At 41.1% G+C, this 21032-nt stretch overlaps 1 protein-coding gene across 1 annotated transcript in view; it reads right to left on the bottom strand.

Moving 5' to 3' along the window:
- The window catches only part of LOC139746169 (uncharacterized), a 339213-nt gene extending 325105 nt beyond the window's left edge, over positions 1 to 14108 (bottom strand). Inside the window, exons 1-2 of the mRNA XM_071657053.1 lie at positions 13851 to 14108; positions 9484 to 9722 (exon numbers count right to left, since the gene is read on the bottom strand). Of these exons, the coding sequence (XP_071513154.1) occupies positions 9484 to 9722; positions 13851 to 14014 (403 nt within the window). The 5' untranslated portion in view covers positions 14015 to 14108. The remainder of the gene's footprint in view (positions 1 to 9483; positions 9723 to 13850) is intronic.
- Between the last annotated feature and the right edge of the window lie 6924 nt (positions 14109 to 21032).

The following is a 21032-nucleotide window of genomic DNA, read 5'->3' as shown; positions in this document are numbered from 1 at the left end:
ATACACTCGTACTGAGAGAGAAGCAGTAACAAGCGCAGAACACACACACACACACACACAGTACACAGTGCCAGTGTAGACTCAGCAGCAAATGGGTCGACAAATCAAGTGGCATCGTATGGCCACTTAGGGAATGGGGGAAAAAAAATAACATACATATGAAGGCAGAGTGGGCATGGGGAGGGGGAGGTTAAACCTCCCCCCCCCCCGACACACGGCAATAACACAGAGTGGCCGGTCCTACCGCCCACAATCCCCCCCTCCCCCTTCCCCCACACCCCACTCCAACAGAATCCTGGACGAGGCAAAAGCTGTGGTTTTCACAAACAAGCCATAACCCCCAACAACAACAACCTCCCCCCACTCCCTACCCCCCTAATCCCCGCCGCTACTAAACCAGTGGTGACAAATTTCCAATGTTTCTTTTACTTTAAACAACAGAGGCGACACAACTCCGTAGCAATCAACATTTTGATATATATATATTTGGTTTTGACAGTGACACCAAAATGCTGTAATTCCTCACTACATCATACGGGAGAAGTTCTTTTAAAATCCCTATATTGCCACTCTGATTTTTTTCCTTTTTCTTTTTTCTTTTTTGACAGAGGTCGTGTGCACCCATTCCATTAAATGACTGAAAGCTGCACAGGCTGCACCACCCAGCAATCCTCACTATTGTCAGAAATATAACAACTATGTTCATGTCAGAACCGTGTACAGAGTGAACGATGGCTGGGTGTCAGTTACCATAAGCCTTATCAAAATGTCACAATTTTCACTAAGTTCTTCGTAAACCACAATGGGGGGGGGGGGGGGCGGTTGATTACGTGTCATCATGACAAACCCACAACTTAAGATTACTTAGCGAGTTTATTTGAAGCTTGGGCGGGAGCTTTCATATTAACGGTCGTCTGTGAGCAAGCCAAGCGACGCCAAGCCACATTTCGCCAGGTTCCAACACTATTCAAAACCTCATTCATAACAACGCATAGTTCTCACAATATTTATAACCTCCCTATTGCCAACGTATAGTCCTCACAATATTTCAACTTCACTATTGCCAACATATAGTCCTCACAATATTTACAACCTCCCTATTGCCAACAAAATAGTCCTTACTACATTTACAGTCCAAAACTGCCAACATATAGATTTCAAATTCTATTTTCACTGCTGCCAACAAATATTTTCACATCATTTACAACCTTACAACTGCTAACATATAATTCACAACATATTCACCGTCTCTACTGACAATGTGAAATTCTCCAAATATTCTCTACGTGGCCATTACCATCAAACACTTCTCAAAACCATTCACAACGTCACTCCTGCCAACAAATGGTTCTAAAAAAAACTCACGTTAATGCCAACACAGTTGTCACTAATATTCACAGTCACCATTACCAACAGGTAAGTAAGTCTTCACAACAGCATCAAGCCAAGGAAGGCGGCGGGATTAAGCTGGCTCACACGTGCAGAAAATTTTGCTTCGTTCGACTATAATATTTATGTCTCGGTACAACTTACGTACATACATGAGTTTATTTCCTTGCTTAATATTCATAGATTATTTTCAAAACCTCGTCAAAATCCCAGCTCGGGTTATCCCCTGATGTGAATTACAGTTTTAACACAGCTTCCGGAACATATCAACAGTGAAAGATTTGACCGATCCTCGCTGTACAACCAATTTTACTGCATGTTACTGTTGCCTCCCCAATTCACCATGACTTATCAGATAAGATTCTGAACAATACTATCGCCATCACACTGGGAACCTACAATTTGTGGGCACGGCCTCGACTTTATGAACATGCGAATCCATAGTAACATCGGATTTACACATGTTTCGTAGCATATACTCTCTCTAGCTCGTCTAAAAAGAAATCAAACATCACAAATTAAACTTTGTTTTCTCAACTACTTCGAAAAAAAAAAGATCCTAAAATCTTACGCATCTTTGTACATAATTCTCATATAATCTAAACATACGAGTATCTGGATTTACTTTCATTTTCTTTAGTGCAGAATAAAAAAAATATAGCCACTCCAATTCTGCTCCCACGTCCATATGAGCGGCCCAGAGGAGAAGAAATTTTGCGGGCGTATTTTGCTTCCTAGGGGCAAGGTATGGCAATAAAAAGATTCGGAAAAGATATATATATGAATCAGGAAACAAATCAAATGAAAAAATTAAATAAAATCAGTCTAGTCCATTATGGTGAAACACGATCCGGATTTAACCCACGACACGTTTTTCTTCTCGGACATGAATTTCACATTCCTACTGGATTCGAATGCGGGCCGAGGGCTCCTGCCTCACGAGCCAGCAGAAAGGACTCGAACCCACACGTTGTATATAAAGTATCGTACTTGCTCAAACGAAACAGTCAACACAAGACTTACCTGTGGTATGGAGCAGTGACAATATGTGAGCGGCGGCAAAAAAAATATTTAACACTTTACACTTACCTTGAAGGAAGCGCTACAACGGGATTCAAGGAAATGCAGTTCATACCTGCAAATGAAAGAAAATATAATGTCCGTCAAAAATTAAAGCAGTTCATCCATGTGCCTGTAATGATGTACTATTTGTTCCAGGGGCAAGCTTTACATAAGTACATGTGTCCAGATGGGAGGATGAAGTGGAAGATGAGTTATCAGGGGCTAAACATGCAGGAGAGTGTGAGGCAAGCATGGGATAAAGCAAATTGGAATGATGAGGGAGAGATGAGGCGAGATGCTCTCAAAAAGCTAGAGCTAGGCATATGAAGCGGTCGAGGAAAACCATAGAATGACGTTGGTCTTCACCAGTGGTAGGTGTAGTAGTATGTGGCAAACCGACCAGGGAGCTACATGACCGTTACTCCCTACTTGGGTTTTGGAATGGGTTTCTGATGATTATGCAGTGAGCCAGCACTTAGTGGCTGCCAAGTACAACTCCTTGGGCTCTAGCTGCTGTCGTGTGTTTCTACCATGCCCACACTTGGCCTATTGGCATCCAGTCCAGAAACATACAATATTTCCATTTCATTACGCATGACACCTAAAGAGTGGATGTGAGCATATAAGGCCGTTCATCAAGTGTTCCTGGCAACCAACTTCCTCAGGAAACAGCGAACGAGTACAGTATATTTTCTTATTCATACTGGATGGCCTAGTTCCGCGTTAGCGAGGGAGTGTCAGGAACAGATGGAGAAAGGCCACATTCCTTTACATGCATTTTCTAGCTGTCATGTGTAATGCACCGAACCAAAGCTCCCTATCCACATCCAAGCCCCAAAGACCTTTCCATGGTTTACCCCGAACGCTTCACATGGCCCGGTTCAGTCCACTGAGAGCATGTAGACCCCGGTACACCACGGTGTTCAATTTCACTCTATCCCGTGAACGCCTTTCACTTTCCTACATTCAGGCCCCGATCGCTTACAATCTTTTTCACTCCATTCGTCCATATCCGGTTTGGTCTCCCCATTCTCCATATTCCCTCCAATTCTGACACATATATCCTCTTTGTAAACTTTTCGTCACTCCTCTCCATATATCCAACCCATTTCAGCACACCCTCTTCAGCTTTCTCAATCATACTCTTATATTATCACACATTTCTCTTACCCTTTCATTACTACTTACTCGATCAAACAACCTCACATCACAAATTGTCCTCAAACATTTCATTTCTAACACATCCACCCTTCTCCATACAGCCATATTTATAGCAAACCATGGCTCGCATCCATATACCATATAATAATGTTTGGACTACTATATCTTCAAACATACCCATTTCTGTCCTCCCAGATAACCATCTCTCTTTCCACACATTCTTCAGCACTCCCAGAACCTTTGCCCCTTCATCCACCCTATGACTCACTTCCGCTTCCTCTAATTTTTCTCCATTCAAAATCACACCCGAAACTAACCTGTCCCACAACCCTGCTACACCTAATAACCTTTACTCTTAATATCTTTCACACCCTTCCAAACTGAGTCAGTCACCAACCTCTGCAGTTTCTCACTCGAAATCCGCTACCACTGTAGTACCATCAGCAAATAACAACTGACTCACTTCCTAAGCCCTCTCATCCCCTACTGAGTACACACTCACCCCTCTCTTCAAGACTCTCATTTACCTCCTTCACCACCCCATTCGAATACAAATTAAACAACTGTGGTGACATCACACACCCCTGCCGCAGACCAACTTTCACCTGTAACCATTCGCTCTCCTTTCTTCCTACTCGTACACATGCATTGCACCCTTGATAAAAACTTCTCACCGCTTCTAGCAGCTTTCCTCCCATACCGTATATTCTTAAATCACTACCCTTTCTAATCAGCCCATATCCCACTTTTCTCATGCCACATGCATCTCTTGCACATGCCATCACTGCTTCCCTAAATACCTCTTTACCAATCCCCTTACTTCATTTACTCTCACCTTCTGCCATTCTATATTAAATTTCTCTTGATATTCCTTCACACAAGTCTATTTTCCTGGCTCACTTACTCTCACCACTCTCTTCTCCCCGACAATGTTTCCAATTTTCCGAAATCCTCTACAAATCTTCACCCTCCTCCCCACAAGATAGTGATCTGACAGCCCACCAGCGGCCCCTCTCAGCTTATTTACACCCAGAGTTCTCTCTTCTACACGCCTATCAATTACTATGTAATCCAATAATGCCAGCTGACCATCTTTCCCATTCTCATGCGTATACTTGTGTATGTCACCCCTTTTTAAACTCAGTCTTCTCAACCAACAGTCCTTTTTCAGCACACAACCCTAAAGCTGTTCACCATTTCCATTCATTTCAATGAATACCCCATGCCCCCTAATTATACCCTCAACGGCCACATCACTCACCTCTGCATTCAAATCAGCCATCACTAATACCCGGTCCCGTGCATCAAAGCTACTGACGTTCAGCTGCTCCCAAAACACTTACCTCTCATGGTCTTCCTTCTCATGACCAGGTGCATAAGCACTAACATTCATCTGCCTCTCGCTATAAACTCATTTTTACCCGCATCAAAACCTGAATTTACTTCCTTACGCTTTATCACACACTCCCACAACTGCTTCTGTAGTCCTACTCCTTCCTTAGCTCCTGTCCCCTCACCAACCCATGACTCTTAAGATATTTCCACACCATTCTTCCCCTTTACCACTGAGCTTAGTTTCACGTGGAGCAAGAACATCCAATTTCTTTACCCACACATCTTAGTTACATCAACACACATTTTCACACACACACACACATACACACACACACACACACACACACACACACACACACATATATATATATATATATATATATATATATATATATATATATATATATATATATATATATATATATATATACACCTACCGTTCTTGCCCCGGAGTCTCTTCTAGCCTTATGAAGCTGCTACAGCACTCAGGAAGCTGGCCACATCTACCGGTTGGTACCACAGGTCATAAAGTGTTGTGACACTGTGTGTGCGTCATGCGCAGAGAGTGCATGGCAACTGAGCAGTATGTGTTCGGTGTCTTCTTCATGGTGGTTGCGTCGTGGGCGTGGGTACTGGGATGCGTTGAAACGGTGTTTATAACAATGGAGTGATGAGTGACCTCCAGAGTGTAAGCGGTAGCGTGACTCGTGTTTGTCTAGGGAGTGTGGTTTCTGATGGGTGTATGTTGTGTGTGCTGGAGTTTAAGACTGAGTTGAGAGGTCATTTGTCCACTGCTTGTCAGGTTATTTCAATGTGTCTTGTTTTGTCCGTGTCATATTTGTTGAGGGTGGTGGGTAGGGCAGGGGAACGTCTTTCATATCAACTTCATGGATTTGTGGTTTAGTTATAGTGTGGTTTGGAGGGAGGGGTTGCATGGAATTGACTGCCGAACATGATGAGGTAGGACTGTGCTGGGAGGATGTGTGGTTACCAGGCAGCCAGTCATTGGTTCTGAGGGAACTATTTTGTAAGGTTAGCAGCTTTTTTTTTTTTTACATTTTCCTCAGAAAAGGTGAAAGACCTGACTGGTGAGTCACGTTTACAGTGGAGCGATAAATTGTTTGTATAGGATGTTGAGCGATTCTTTTCCTTGTCCAAATATGGTACCATTTAGTGTTCCGTGGACATTCAGTCTGGTTTGCTTTTGTGTTGATGTTACTGGTGTGGGGCGTGAAAGTTATGTGTCGTATGTGATGCCTAGAATGGTTGGCGTTTTGTTCAGTGGGAGGGCCTGTCCAATCGAGGTGACGGAAGAATGTGAGGAGGCTGGATTTCTCTCTGTTTAAGGTTAAAAGAGTGACTGAAGACTTATGTGGAGATAGACAATTTGATCTTGTTGAGCTATTGTTACAAGTGTGTAACGCAGAACTGCATGTCAGATGTTGCTAGTGTGGTGTCACGACATTCTGATGTTATTGTGAGACGTGCATACGAATGTTTGCCAGAGGTAGTGGGGGGTCATGTAGGAAGATACTGAACAGGTGGAGAAAGCAATGTTCCTGGGGGAACTCCATTCTACGGTTTAAATGTTGCATAGGTGAAACCATTGTGCGTGACTGGCATGGCCGACAATGAAGTTGGCCAATCACTTTTCACCATTGTTGTGTAGGATTATCTGAAGTATTTATCATCTGAGGATGTCTGGAGTCAGTGTCAAATGTTTTGTTGATGTCTACTGCCACTTGTACCGTGCATAACAGGGTTGTGGTGGAGCATGTTGTGTGAGCTCAGTGTGGAGTGTGGTGGTAAGAGTGTTTGTGTGTGAAGCCATGCTAAGTGGGCCAGAGGAGGAAGTTTTGTTTGATTCTGTTGTGGGTGCTCTTTTACACAGCTTGGATACTGAGGACGAAAGTGATATATAAGGGGTGGAAGAAGGGGGCCGTGTGGCCTGGAAGTTGATATAATGTTGGCGTTTCCAGATGTTAGGGATTTTGTTGTGCACCCAAGAGAAGTTGAAGATACCTGTAAGAAAAAGGATTCCAAAAGGCTATACCGTTTTATGCGAAGGTTCGATATGCTATCAGGACCTGTAGCAGAAGAATCTCTACGGTTGTTTTTCCCCCTTGTACTGTTTGTATTACCGGGAGTGAAGGGTGAGTGGACAAGTGTTTCCAGATGGACTGTAAGCAGGTTTTTCACGACTTTGCTGTTCTGAGGTGTGGTTGGTTTGTGGATGATTTGAGTAGTGTGTCATGAGTATGTCTGTGTGTTCTTAAGGAGAATAAATTTCACTGGGATGAGGAATGAGTCAAGAGAGCTTCACAAGTGTGTGTGTGTGTGTGTGTGTGTGTGTGTGTGTGTTTGGGGGGGGGGGGGGCTACTGGACTGGTGCAAAACGAATGGATTTTCCTTAACGTGCGCTTCAGTTGGTTGTTATGGGTCTCGTCAATCACAGTGTTGAGTAAGGATTGCCAGTTTTATGTGTCTTTAAGCGATTAGATTAGGTTAGGTTTGGTTAGGTTACGTTACGTTACGTTACGTTAGGCTAGTGATGCTGTTATTTAGATTTGTTCCCTGACTTCTAACGATGGTGAGTGGTTATGCCTGAGCTAGTTCCTCAGCTGTATAAGGCGTGTGCCCTTGTGGTGTGTGCTCTTTGTTGGCTTCACTGGAGAAGCTGAAGAAGGATGACTGCATGATCTAACGATGAAACATCATCGACTGAATGTTTGGAGCTGTATTTCCCTGCCCTATGACGGCAGTCTAGTCTACTTTCCTGTAATTTATGTAGTTGTTGTTGTTGTTTGGTTCACGTGTTAACTGCGTGGTTAGATGGTGTGGTATAAGGATGGGCATGTGGTAAGGGGATGGTCCGTGCAACATGCTTCAGTTGGCCCTTGTGTCTAGTGATGGAGAGCAGATTGTGATGTCTGCCAAGGTTGGCTGCTGTTAATGCACAGGTTGGGGATACTGAGAGGTTGCACTTGGTTTATGAGTAGTTCACCTCTAGCATCATGGGTATAGGTGTTCAGCCAATTGTTATGATAGACACCAAAATCACTACTGCAGCTCGGGCAGGAGTATATGGGGTGGGGGGTGGGGGTAGATGATGATTATCTTGTATATGGAACTATGAAGCTGTTTTAATGGATGTTGTTTCTAGGGTGTTGTCGTTGTCTGTGATCTGTTTTCTGGAGTCAGTGGTGTTGGAGGTAGGTATGATTTGGCAGAGTGTTATGAGTCTCCTCCTTGACCCTGATTTGTTGTTCATTACAACTGTGTAGTTTTAAAAAAAGTGGGAAAGTAAATCTAAGTGTGAGTCTGGTTTCTTGGATGAGGGCTACGTGGATGTTGTGTTTTCTGAGCTGGTTGAGTATGTCTGCGTGTTTGTCTATGATGCTACTGACAGAGAATTGCCAAAAGTTAAATTATCTTGTTGGGATTCCGTGTAGCATAATGGTTTGTTTGTGAACACTGACAGTGTGGGTTCTGTAATGTTGTCTGTCAGGAAACTGAGCTGGAGGGGCGGATGGTTTGTGACGGAGTTTTGGGAGTTGCTGTGTAAGTGTCTGCTGCATTTCCAGCTTTCTAAGTGGTCTTTAACAGATGACAGTAATGTTCAGTGGCGATAACACTGAGTGCAGTTGTGGCATCGGACGGGGTTGTATTTTTTGGTGAGAGGCACTTGGCACCAGGTAATGGAAGGTATCTAAGGAACTGATGCATACAAGTGTGGGTAAAGGAGAAACAAAAAGCTTAACCCTACTTTTACATCAAAAATCTATACCTACAGGTCCCCCCTCCTCCCCCTGCATACAGGACACTAACAAAGCATGTAAACACTGAAATAATCCATCATGCACTTGGTAGCCTCTGCTCTAACCCAGATTGAACTCACAAAACCAGACACACAAACATCTAAAACCTCACTCCAATGACGTATGAGTATCCCTCTTTCATCATCACTTTGGACACCACTCATCACTCAGCTGAACACCTGTTCAAAACCTCTCAAAAGCCTTCATGTCCAAGAGGCATCTTCAACAATGAAGACACTGATCAATTACTCATTTCTCCTGTGCTCACCTCACAAAGACACACGCACAATACCACCGCTCATCCTGAACTGCAGTCCTGCACACTGGATGTGGCCAGCTTCCTGAATGCTGTGGGAGCCCCAGGAGAGGCATCCTCAGAGTTCTTTCTACAGAGATTTAGCATGCATTATCCATTTGACATAATACAATATGCAGTATATTTTTTGCAAATAAATCAATGCATGCAACTTACAGTTAAAGAGATTTCAGAATAATAGAAAAACTTACCTGAACTGCAGTACAGTACCATCTATACAGTACCATCAGTACTATTAATGCTTATCAGACTGTTACTGTTTATCATTTCATTGCCTTGTTTACTATATTAGCATGAAAATGTACTGTAGAACCACAAAGTACAACTGTAGCTCACTAACATTCTCATCATTCACATAAGTAAAAGCACTGTCAGTGATCACACAATCTTTTCACTACTCACCTGTGGTTATAGAATTTTGTGTTGCATCCAGTCGAGCTTGAAGATGAAGAGCCAGCCACGTGAGAAGGGACAGACCCATAAGTGCTAACAATAACAGTGCAGATCGAACAGCCTCACCCGGACTGGATATAAATGAGTGACACCCATTCGCACCCACATCAACACTCATACAACAACACCATCGTCCACTTTCTTCATCACCATGACTTGGGGACACTCTGAGGAGATCACGTTCCCGTCTGTCAAAGAGGTTACAAACAATACAGTCATCAGATTTTTTATGAATTCACAATCATAAATTCATTCCAACATATGAGCAAAATTAGACACTTTCTAATTACAAATTAAGGTTTATGAAAAGTTAGGACTACAATGCAACATTTACAGATCTAAGTCATTTTCTGCAAGTCTGTCCATAGCAATAAATAATAATCCCTTTCTTTTCTGTCATTCTTCTGTAACATAATGAAGAGACCAAGACTGTATGTGTAGTTTACATACAAAATTTCACATTATACATTCATCTGCAAATCTAATAGAAGTCAGAGTCTGGTCCATGTTCCTACATAGCAAAGTATATAATCCTGATAACTTTAAAATAAATACATCATTCAAGAATACCACAACAAATATATCATATTGTACTCATACAAATTTTCAGTAAAGTGAAGTTGAGCTTGTTTATAAGACCAATTAATCATCAATTGATGTGTTTCAATTTTCACAAACTAAAAGAGAGGGAGAGTATAATAATATTTTTTTTGGAAGTAAACTCATTAAGTACCCCACAAAATCATGTCACCTTGAACAAACAAAATTCTGTGGCCATTGCATAAGCAATGCAACAGTTATAGAGCTGCCATACCTTGGTTTGCTTTGCTAAATGCAATAATGAATTAAAAAAGAATTTGGAAACTGAAAAGCTAATTTCATGTGAGGAAGAGGGGGAAAAAAGTGAATAAGACCTGCTCCATCTCCTATACAAATCAAAATTAGGTTACCAGTAGACTATGTATATATATATATATATATATATATATATATATATATATATATATATATATTAATATCTTTTTATCATTATGATTGATCGCTGTTTCCGATGTTAGTGAGGTATCGCCAGGAAACAGATACAGAAAGACCCATCCACTCATTTACACATATATATACACATTCAGAAAAACAGATGGATTTGTATGTAGCATTTATGGATCTGGAGAAGGCATATGATACAGATGATAGAAATGCTTTGTGGGAGGTCTTAAGAGTATATGGCATGGGAGGTAAATTGCTAGAAGCAGTGAAAAGTTTTTACCAAAGATGTAAGGCATGAGTATGAGTAGGAAGACAGGAGAGTGATTGGTTCCAAGTAAATGTCGGTCTGTGGCAGGTGTTTGTGATGTCCCCAAGGTTGTTTAATTTGTTCATAGATGGGGTGGTTAGGGAGGTAAATGCAAGGGAAGGGCGAATATGCAGTCTGTTGGGGATGAGAGGGCTTGGGAAGTGAGTCAGTTGTTGTGAGAAATTGCAGAAGTTGGTGACTGAGTTTGAAAAAGTGTGTGAAAGGAGAAAGTTGAGAGTAAATGTGAATAAGAGCAAGGTTATTAGGTTCAGTAGGGTTTAGGAACAAGTTAACTGGGATACAAGTTTGAATGAAGAAAAATTGGAGGAAGTGAAATGTGTTAGATACTGGGAGTGGACTTACAACAAAGGAACAATGTAAGTGGAAGTGAGTCACAGAGTCGGAGAGGGGGCGAAGGTTCTGAGGGTGATGAAGAATGTGTGGAAGGAGAGGACGTTATCTTGGAGTAAAAATGGATACGTTTGCAGGAATAGTAGTTTCAACAATGTTATATGGTTGCAAGGCATGGGCTATAGATAGGGTTGTAGAGAGGAGGGTGGATGTGTTGGAAATGAAATGTTTGAGGACAATATGTGAGGGGAGGTGGTTTGATCGTGTAAGTAATGAAAGAGTAAGAGAGATGTGTGGAAATAAAAAGAGTGTGGTTGAGAGAGCAGAAGAGGGTGTGTTAAATGCTGTAAAAAAATCTGGTACCTTCTAAACCCACAACTTCACTCACCTCTAGGATAATGTTACAGCATAATATTCAATTCATTAAAGAATTAGTGCTTTGAATACCATCATTGGTTTTTCTTCCATTGTTTTAAAGGTTTTCCACTATTTGGCATATGAAGAATGCCTCAAGTACTATCAGGTGTGGGATTTCTAGAAGTGTTTTTTTTCAAAAATAAATATCATTACCACTATCAAGGGTCTTCAATACTAACATTTATCATTCTGTAAGTATCACAGCTCCAGAAATTATTACATAATGGAAGGGAACAGGTTTTATGCAAGCCTTCTTGACATCGCACACAACTACTTGTGTATCAAAAAAAATCTAGGATGCATTGAATACCACTATGGGTATTAATGACTATATTTCACCTTGAGGTAAAGGTAGGCTATTCAAAATCTTTTACAGTATGTGCCACAGCCATGATGCATACATAATGGTATTTCTAAGTTTACTCACCGTTAGCCACACCCTTAAAAATACTGTACTTCTCATGTAATACTTTTTCTTCACAAAAAAATCTATCAAATGTGTGATGAATGTGTAATACCCAATAGGAGAGTATGCATCAGTATATATTTTTCAAAACCCATCTTTAGTTGTAGAAATTCTTTCTTCTTTTCTTTCATACTATTCGCCATTTCCTGCGTTCGTGAGGTAGCGTTAAGAACAGAGGACTAGGCCTTTGAGGGAATATCCTCACCTGGCCCCCTTCTCTGTTCCTTCTTTTGGAAAATTAAAAAAAAAACGAGAGGGGAGGATTTCCAGCCCCCCGCTCCCTCCCCTTTTCATCGCCTTCTACGACACGCAGGGAATACGTGGGAAGTATTCTTCCTCCCCTATCCCCATTTCATTCAGTATAGCCTTAAATGTCTGCCTGTTTTTAAAAAGATTTTTGTATATGGAAGTATACAGCCATTTGAAATATAGTGATTTAAAAAGGGAAATAAGAAATTTTTTATCAAAAAACTTACACTAAAATTTCTACATGCAAAGCCTCAACAATATTTCAGTACCAGGATAATTTACTCCTATGCAAGAAAGTTTCATGAACAAAATGATACCATATATAGTTTTGTATAGGTCAAAATTTTGTAATAAAAAATCAATCAATAGATAAAAACATGTTAATATGTACAAAATTAATTTCATGCTCATTCTGGTTTACTGTTAATTAATATTATGCAGAAGCCATTGGGTTAATGTAAAAGTAAGCTATAAACTTGAAAAACTCAACAAAACCTACAAAAACCTTACCTAACCTCCTAACTGACTAAATACATCTTAATGGTAAACATTCTAGTCAAAACATATCAAGTCAAACCCACGACTGAGTACCATGCAAATGGATCCAGATGTCAACAAACAAACGGGTCAGTGAATGGACATGTGATCCCCAACAGAACATGAACTTAAGGTTGGTGTATTTCTCTTATTCTTTCTGCCACTACGTGAATTTAGGTAAGGTTTTTGTTCATTCTCTTGACTTTTGATAGGTGTCTTACCCACAAATGTATCAATAAGTCCCACGTTTTCCCTGACATACATAATCTTCACTACTACTACTTTATCTTCATTCAGGTAAATAAAATGCTTAAATTAATGCCATACAACAATCATGATAGTCTCTAAACACTAGATTGCCATTGCAAAACACAATCATCAATAGCCAGAGATAATAAAGATGCGGAGCTAAACTAGACTTTTACCATCTGTTCTTTTAAAATTCCTCTTTTTCCCTTGCTTATGAAGCTTTGCTATTTCTTAAATTTCTCTTACTGCCAAACATACATAATTCATGACACAAACAGAATAATAATCTGAAATGTTATCAAGATCCAAAATATCTCAAATTTTCCAAAACATGTTGACCATATGCTCAATCTTCATAAGACACTCACAAAACATAATATCTGAACACTACCACTAAACCTTAATAAAATTATGTAAGTCACAAAACTTCCATACCATAAATTATTTGTAAATACTCTACGATCATATTTAAATTAATTATTCATGACTTTCGTTCCCACCCCAACTATCCCCTACCTCCCAAGTTCTGACTTCGTCTGCACAAATATTGTTACCGTCATTATACTATACTGAAACTACCAAAAATTACAAAAGATAATACAAAGGAAACCATACAGAAGATTAACAAGTATCCTACAAACATTCAAATATCATTCTACGTAAAACAGTGAATCCCATTACCTTTCCCATTTACCCAACAACTGCTGCACTACCTTAATGAGCTGTTACAAAATATAAGCAAACATTTCCTTTTACCTTTTCAATCTCTTCTTTCTTTGGGGTGGTGGGTTGTCTGGCATTGGAGCGAAGTGAATGACTTCATTCTCCGAGTCTGTACCTGACAGTTCCAGTAATTTGTACAAATCCATATTATTGTTGTTTAAACAAGACCCTGAGACCATGTTGGACATGTGACACATGACACCTGCCACGCTACATGCCCAGTGATTTGATTACATTATCAGTGAACACCTGACAGCACGTCACTACCTAACCCCCTCAATAGATGGCACTAACACTTTGTAAACAAAGCCAGCGCACACCCCACCCACCTGTCAAACTCACGACCACGAACACCTGCTGGCGAACATTACCGCTGGCGCACGCACGATATGGCGCACATGACGACAGGGAATTTTTTTTCCCCCAATAGGTGTGGTTAGAGGAGAGAAATAAGAGGTGGTAGGATAGGGGAAAAGATACTTTGAAATGGAAGAGACGGCTGAAGTATGTATATGTGTGTGGAGTTTTTTTTAGTGCATGTTGGGTTTACCTGAAAAGAGTTTAGCATTCCCTATATACATGGCCTGAAGTTTGCCCCCTCCTCTCTCTCTCTCTCTCTCTCTCTCTCTCTCTCTCTCTCTCTCTCTCTCTCTCTCTCTCTCTCTCTCTCTCTCTCTCTCTCTCGTTTTCTTTAACTATGTTAGGTTAGATTGGGTTATGGTACACATCTAGATATAACTCAACGTATGGTGTTAGCGAATATTCACATCTTTCCCCACGGATGATATGAATCAAGGGACACGTAGATATTCCTTGACATGAATATTTCATATTCAAATACTTCCCTTGCTTGTTTACTGATGCCTTTATAGTGTCTTGACTCAATCGTATGACTTTTACTAACATTTTATGGAACTCTGGAAGTATGACAAATAGGTTCATATGTTTGTGAATGTTTGCATCAGTCATCCAAAGATTATCCCAGTTCTCGTTGCTCTAACGACACAAATATTGTTGTGTCTAAAAATCGTATAACAATATAACTGAACTGCGCCACTCGAGTGGTAGCCAGGCCCTGTCCGTCAAGGCCATCTGACCGTAGCTCAAGAAATTCAAAAATGGCCGCCTGGGCATTCCTGGTAGATGTGGTAGATCAAATAGAAAGAACTATTCCCACCATCTACTTCAAGCAAAACAATACAAGAAAATTTCCTGAACAGTGGAAATTATCAAGAAACTAAGATCAACATCCTACCTATCCACCACATATCAATGATGAAAAACCTTAGAGAACATAAACAAAGCAGTTCAGTCATTAAGACGAATCGCTCATAGATCTATGAACTCAATGATCAAAACCATTCCATAAGAACGTAAATCACCTCTCCAGCCAATAAACTACAGACGTACCTAAACTCTTGAAGCAGCAGGAAAAAATATCATATGATATTCAACATAAGAGAGAGAACATTCTTACAATTATTTACATAACGCGCACCAGTTTAAATTCCGACAGAACACAGGACCATCCAGCAGTGACCAGGGCAGCTGTACCACAAGAACTCGCCAATACAAATGTGTCCGAGTGTTAGGTTAGGTTAGTGAAGCCTTGGACGAGGTCTGGCGTGGGGAACATACACTCGGGAAAGCAAACCTGACCTCCCTCACGTCATAGTAAGAGCTATAAGCGATTCTCCTGAGGGACAGACGTTAGATATTCCCATGTCTGTTGGGAGATTACTTGGGTGACTGTGACTAGATTCTTCAGCAGAGGGACAGTTAAAAGGAAAATCACCAGAGACAGACATCAATATAGTGGCCCCATCGGCACCTGTGGTGGATCGTGATCAAATTTCATGTCCTCAACACCATCGTAAACACTGACCTACCAGCCAACACACTGGAGGTGTGGTTGAGTACAAATGGTTACGTCACGCCAGGCAGAAATATCCTGGAACTGATATCCAGTTTGAAATCCACTCAGAGCGAACGCTAACAGCATAACACAGGAGTTAACTTTCGCCAACAGACTTCTCAGAAGAAAAGAAATTTTCATATTTGAACGGGACTCCTGGTTTCTTAGAAGAAGACTTAGCTATTTCTTTAATGTGGGGTTTCCAAGATAGTGAGGATGTTACAGTAATACCAAGCGTGTTCATTGAGTCAAGAGGTGGAATTACAGAACCGTCAAAGGAGAGAGGAAAGTTGTGAGAAATTTTGGATAAAGGGATGAGTAGAAATGGGTCTTAGAGGCGTTAAGACGAACCTTATTCCATCTACCCTGCTGAGTTATCCTGTCCAAGTCTAAGTTTATCAAGGAAACTGTGTCAAGACGAGATGCAGATCGAGTGAGAGAAGAAGGAGCAGAATTGAAGGGTTTGGAGGAATGCAGTGTTGAGTCGTCAGCGTATGAGTGCATTTAGTTATTTGCGGAGGAGAGGAAGTCGTTGATAACAAGATTAAAAAGAATTGGGGACAAGAAAGAACCTTGAGGGATATCGCTATTGACGGAGAAAGGGGAAAAGCTGATCAATCAACGACCACGGAGAAAAATCGGCCAGAGAAGAAGCTTGAAATAAGGGAGCAAATTGAGGTAGAGAAGCGAAAAGAGAAGCTCAGAGATGCGACTCCGATGTAACTCCCTGTCAAAAGCTTTAGATATATCAAGGACAACTACGTAGGATTCCCCATAATCTCTCAGAGGGGAGGGATAACAGGCCTGGACACAGGGATAGCACCAGTGCCTATGATTTCTCTCGTGGGTTCTGTTCCCCGCAGCTCCGGGTCTGACTCTTTTCCCGGAGTACAACGGGCAGCCCCGGGTCTGACTCTTTTCCCGGAGTGCAACGGGTATCACCTGAGGCGATTCCCGGGTTGGCTATACATCATAGTAATCTCCTGACGGACACGGGAACCAACTGCCATACCCCGGAAGAATGATGTTGACCAGACCTGTTTTAACATATATATTGGTGGGCCATTTGACCTTATGGATAACTGGTGAAGTCTTCAGGGAAGGTCTTCACCCCCAAGCCCAGGCTGCTGGGTTGGGTCTTTGGTGGACCAAGCTGTTGGAGGCCGCATCCCTCAGGCCCCCACAGCCTGGCTGCTGGGTTGGGTCGTTGGTGGACCAAGGTGTTGGAAGCCGCCCGCATCCCTCAGGCCCCCACAGCCTGGCTGGTGTGGTACACTTTGTAGGTACTTGTCCAGTGCATCTTGAACTTCTCTACTGTACAGCATCCCAGGCTATTTCTCATGATGGTAGATGGCAAGGTGTCTTGGGCCCCGCATGTTTAAGGTGTTCTCTCTTTTTGTGCATATGGCACCTTGGGATTTCAGAGGTAGTATTGTACAGTCTTCCATGCCTGTCGTGCCAGTAGCATGTTATTTCTGAATGGAAGTTGGGTACCATAACTTCTACGGTTTTCCAGGCATAGATAATGCTATACCTCTCCTGTCTGCGCTCCAGGGAGTATAACCTCAAATGTTTCAATTGTCCCTTGTAGTTTAGAGTTTTTTCCACATAAATATGGGCTGTGAAGGATCTTTAAACACTCTCGATCCGCAATTTCGCCCGCTTTATATGGCGATGTAAGGACGCAACAATATTCAATTCATGAAAAAATTGGCGCGTTCAATATCAACATTGGTTATCCTTGTCTTGAAGGTCCGCAGGACCCAGCCTGCCATCCTAATACATGAGGCAATCATTTTTTGTGTGTGTGTGTTCGGTGAAGGTCGAGTGGTTAGACTTTATCACTCCAAGGTCTTTCACATTATTCAACTCTGTGTCTGTCCAAATATTCTAGAGCTTGGTCGGTTATTTGGGCTTCAAGCCTATCAACTCTCAAGGACGTTATGTTATCTGGTTTCATCAAAGGCTATAACAACCAACAAAAATACTGGATGATCATGGTAGAAGTACACTGACATGAGAATACCCACGAGAAACATTGCCACTATACAAAACACATATTCTGATGTCCACCACAAGGTCGTTAGTAAATTCACTGATGTCATATACCTCCAGGAATGTCCACCACCTGCTGGTAAACCCCCGCTTAAATTGCTACAACCTTGGGTCACCTAACACTTGCCTGACGTATGTAAAATAGTCACCTCATCGTACACCTCTCGCCTCAACTCGAGTACACGTGGGTAATTCTGCCAACCTCCGCCACTACACAGACTTACCTGACCTGGCTCATGCTGAACCGATTGTCCTAACTGTGGACCTTAAGGTCACCACCCACACAAGAACTTGGATGACTACTTCACCAACCCGAATGGTAGAAAATTAATCTCACGTGTAGAAATATACGATGGTATTTAGATAGTCAATAACATCAACCAACACTTGTTTACAGAGAAATGATACATTGCTCAACAATTCTGACGTTGATGATGATGATGATGAACTTATTTACATTATTCACTGAAAACATTCACAATACATACACCTAATGTAACCTTCCCTATGACAAAAATGAGGAGATTGAAATCAAAAACGAAACTAGAATTAGTTCAAAGATTTCATCACAGACTCGTACAAAGAATATATGCCTTGCTCTGTGCAATCGTTAAATAATAACTTCGTAACTACAGGTTAGCATCTATGACTTAGAGTTGCAGTTATTCAAGAACAAGAGGATATGAGACAAATATAGACAACATGAGAACTAGGATGATCCCAAATCGAACGAAAGTAAATCAGCAAATAAAAATAGGCAAAGATTATTAAAGTCCATAACTTCAAAAACCCCAAATGCTAAACTGTTTCAAGTTTGAGTGAACAGTGACACAACGAACGACTAAACTTAGAAAGACATCAACTGGGGAATGTTGTCAATGGTTTATATCAACACAATCTTAGAGTCAAGCATGGCACAGCTTTAACAAGTCATTGTTACAAAAGATAAACAAAACAGACGAGATCTAATCTCATCTAACACGCGGCAAAAGACATACGAATATATTACAAAACATGCTTATGATTCTAGTTATACCACGCCATCATCGAAGATTATATTTATTTGAACAGAAAATCTAAAACTAAGGATGAACTCAGCTAATGATGCTAAATAATCAAAATTATTTTGTGTCTGGGCTCGGTGTTGCCTTCATCATGAGCAAGGACAGTGCCCCTGGGGATGAATACCACTTATCACTAGATATCTAAGACATGTACCTTGTCATCCAGTGGTAAAGCTGTACAATATGAATTATTCTACAGATTAGTTGAACTACAGTATTAGTATATCACTGTGAAAACGCAACACCAACCTGATGATTTTGCACGATCTCCCGGGCGAGTTACCTGTACAAGACCTGGCGAGGCTGGTGTTCAGTAAACTACTACACAGAGTCAAGTAACATGTGTCACCACCAGTGGGTCACACCTGGCGAGGTTGGTGTTCAGTACACTACTACACAGAGTCAAGTAACATGTGTCACCACCAGTGGGTCACACCTGGCGAGGTTGGTGTTCAGTACACTACTACACAGAGTCAAGTAACACATGTCACCACCAGTGGGGTCACACCTGGCGAAAGTCATTTCTCTCTCTCACTCATGTTAGCTGGGACGGGATGGGCAAATGTTTGCCCTACTCACCGCCACCTCATTAACCATACATACATTTTCATAATTTAAACTAAGCCAGATAAATATCTAAGTATCATGGTCCCGTGTACCGCACCGAGGTACACTAAAAAAAAGATAAATCGACTTGTACAGTCAGCCTCAGAGTTGTGGCAGAGGACAGACGATCTTTAATAATGATGCTATTGTAAGATAAACTCAATATGGTGGTCATTGCCTTATGTAGTATAAGGTGTCCAACAGATCATCTTTCACCAACTCTTGCACTTTATAGCAATATAGGCGATAATGTTCTTCTTAAAGTTCAAAATGAAGCCTTAACACTTATACTTGGCTGTTACAACCACAAGGAAAAAACTAGGACTACCTAGTAATGATGACAGATGACCTGAAATCAGTCTTATGATTTGAGGAAAGTTTCTCTCTGCTGATACAAATGATAATGTCTCGGTCGAACTGTTTGAGCATATACTTCGTAAAATATGGATTATGATCACAGCAAATTACAGTAACTCACAAGATGATCTTTGGAGTACATCAGTTGTACAAAATTAGAAATCAAAAGCACATTTACCCACCCTGGCAGATTCTAACTCCCTCTCACCATACTTCACGGGATTTGTTAAGGAATTCTGAGACTAATTTCTAGAAGGGCCGATATATATGCATGGGATAATAATAACCATTATGATGACATGAAACCCACGAGGAATATCACACGTCACATTGCTGTACCAAAATAAGGCCTTAAAGGCCCTAGTTTCTAAAGACAAAAATGGCATTTTGCTCCCGAGTCATGTGTGAGAGGGAAGGTCCTACTGGGGGACTGTAACTAGGAGGAACTAACAGCTCTACTTTAAGCGAGTGGGCGAGTGCGAACAGACATTGTAGATATATTTTTCAACAATTCAAGATATGTTAAGTAAACCATGAATACTGGAGAAAGTAGCAGAACAGGAGACTACAATTGGTTATCGTTGCTACATTAAGGCTAGGCCATTAGCACTAATGGCGCTATAGCCTAATCATGAGATGTTAATTATGTGAACTGCACAGTTTGTGGCCAGAGATATGGAAACTAGAACATGTCAAACAAAAAAAAAAAGAGCATTGGTATAAGATCCAAACATACCCTGCAAGAAATGACACACCTTCTTGTTAACGATAAGATCCCTAAGATTGTGTGTCCACTTCTTGCATGCAGACGCAGTATAAGAGTTTGATATAAGGAAAGACTGTAAACTTATGAAATGAAACAACTTAGTAATAACTTATGTCATAATTACCTGTCTAATGGGGCCTTACAAAGTACCTTCTGTGACATTTAGGACTACCCATTCCAGGGTGAGCACTGAGTGAACAATAAACTAGTCACTGGGAGTCGCATAGGCTAAATATAATCAAATGAATACTTTCTTGGGCTCCAAATCTGGCTCACTAGCTGGAGTACCCTAAAGCACTATATATAACTTAGCTGATAATGATATATGAAGGAAAATCCAAACCCATGCTGAACTGGATAACCATAAGGCAAGCGGAAGTATTGAATGTGAGAAAATGGAAATAAACATTGGGCAAATATCACCAAATGTATCATGGAGTATTAGTGGGTGG

This window comes from Panulirus ornatus, chromosome 4, assembly GCF_036320965.1.
Source record: "Panulirus ornatus isolate Po-2019 chromosome 4, ASM3632096v1, whole genome shotgun sequence".
Taxonomy (NCBI): Eukaryota; Metazoa; Arthropoda; class Malacostraca; order Decapoda; family Palinuridae; genus Panulirus; species Panulirus ornatus.
This window is presented reverse-complemented; position numbering and strand designations above follow the sequence as displayed.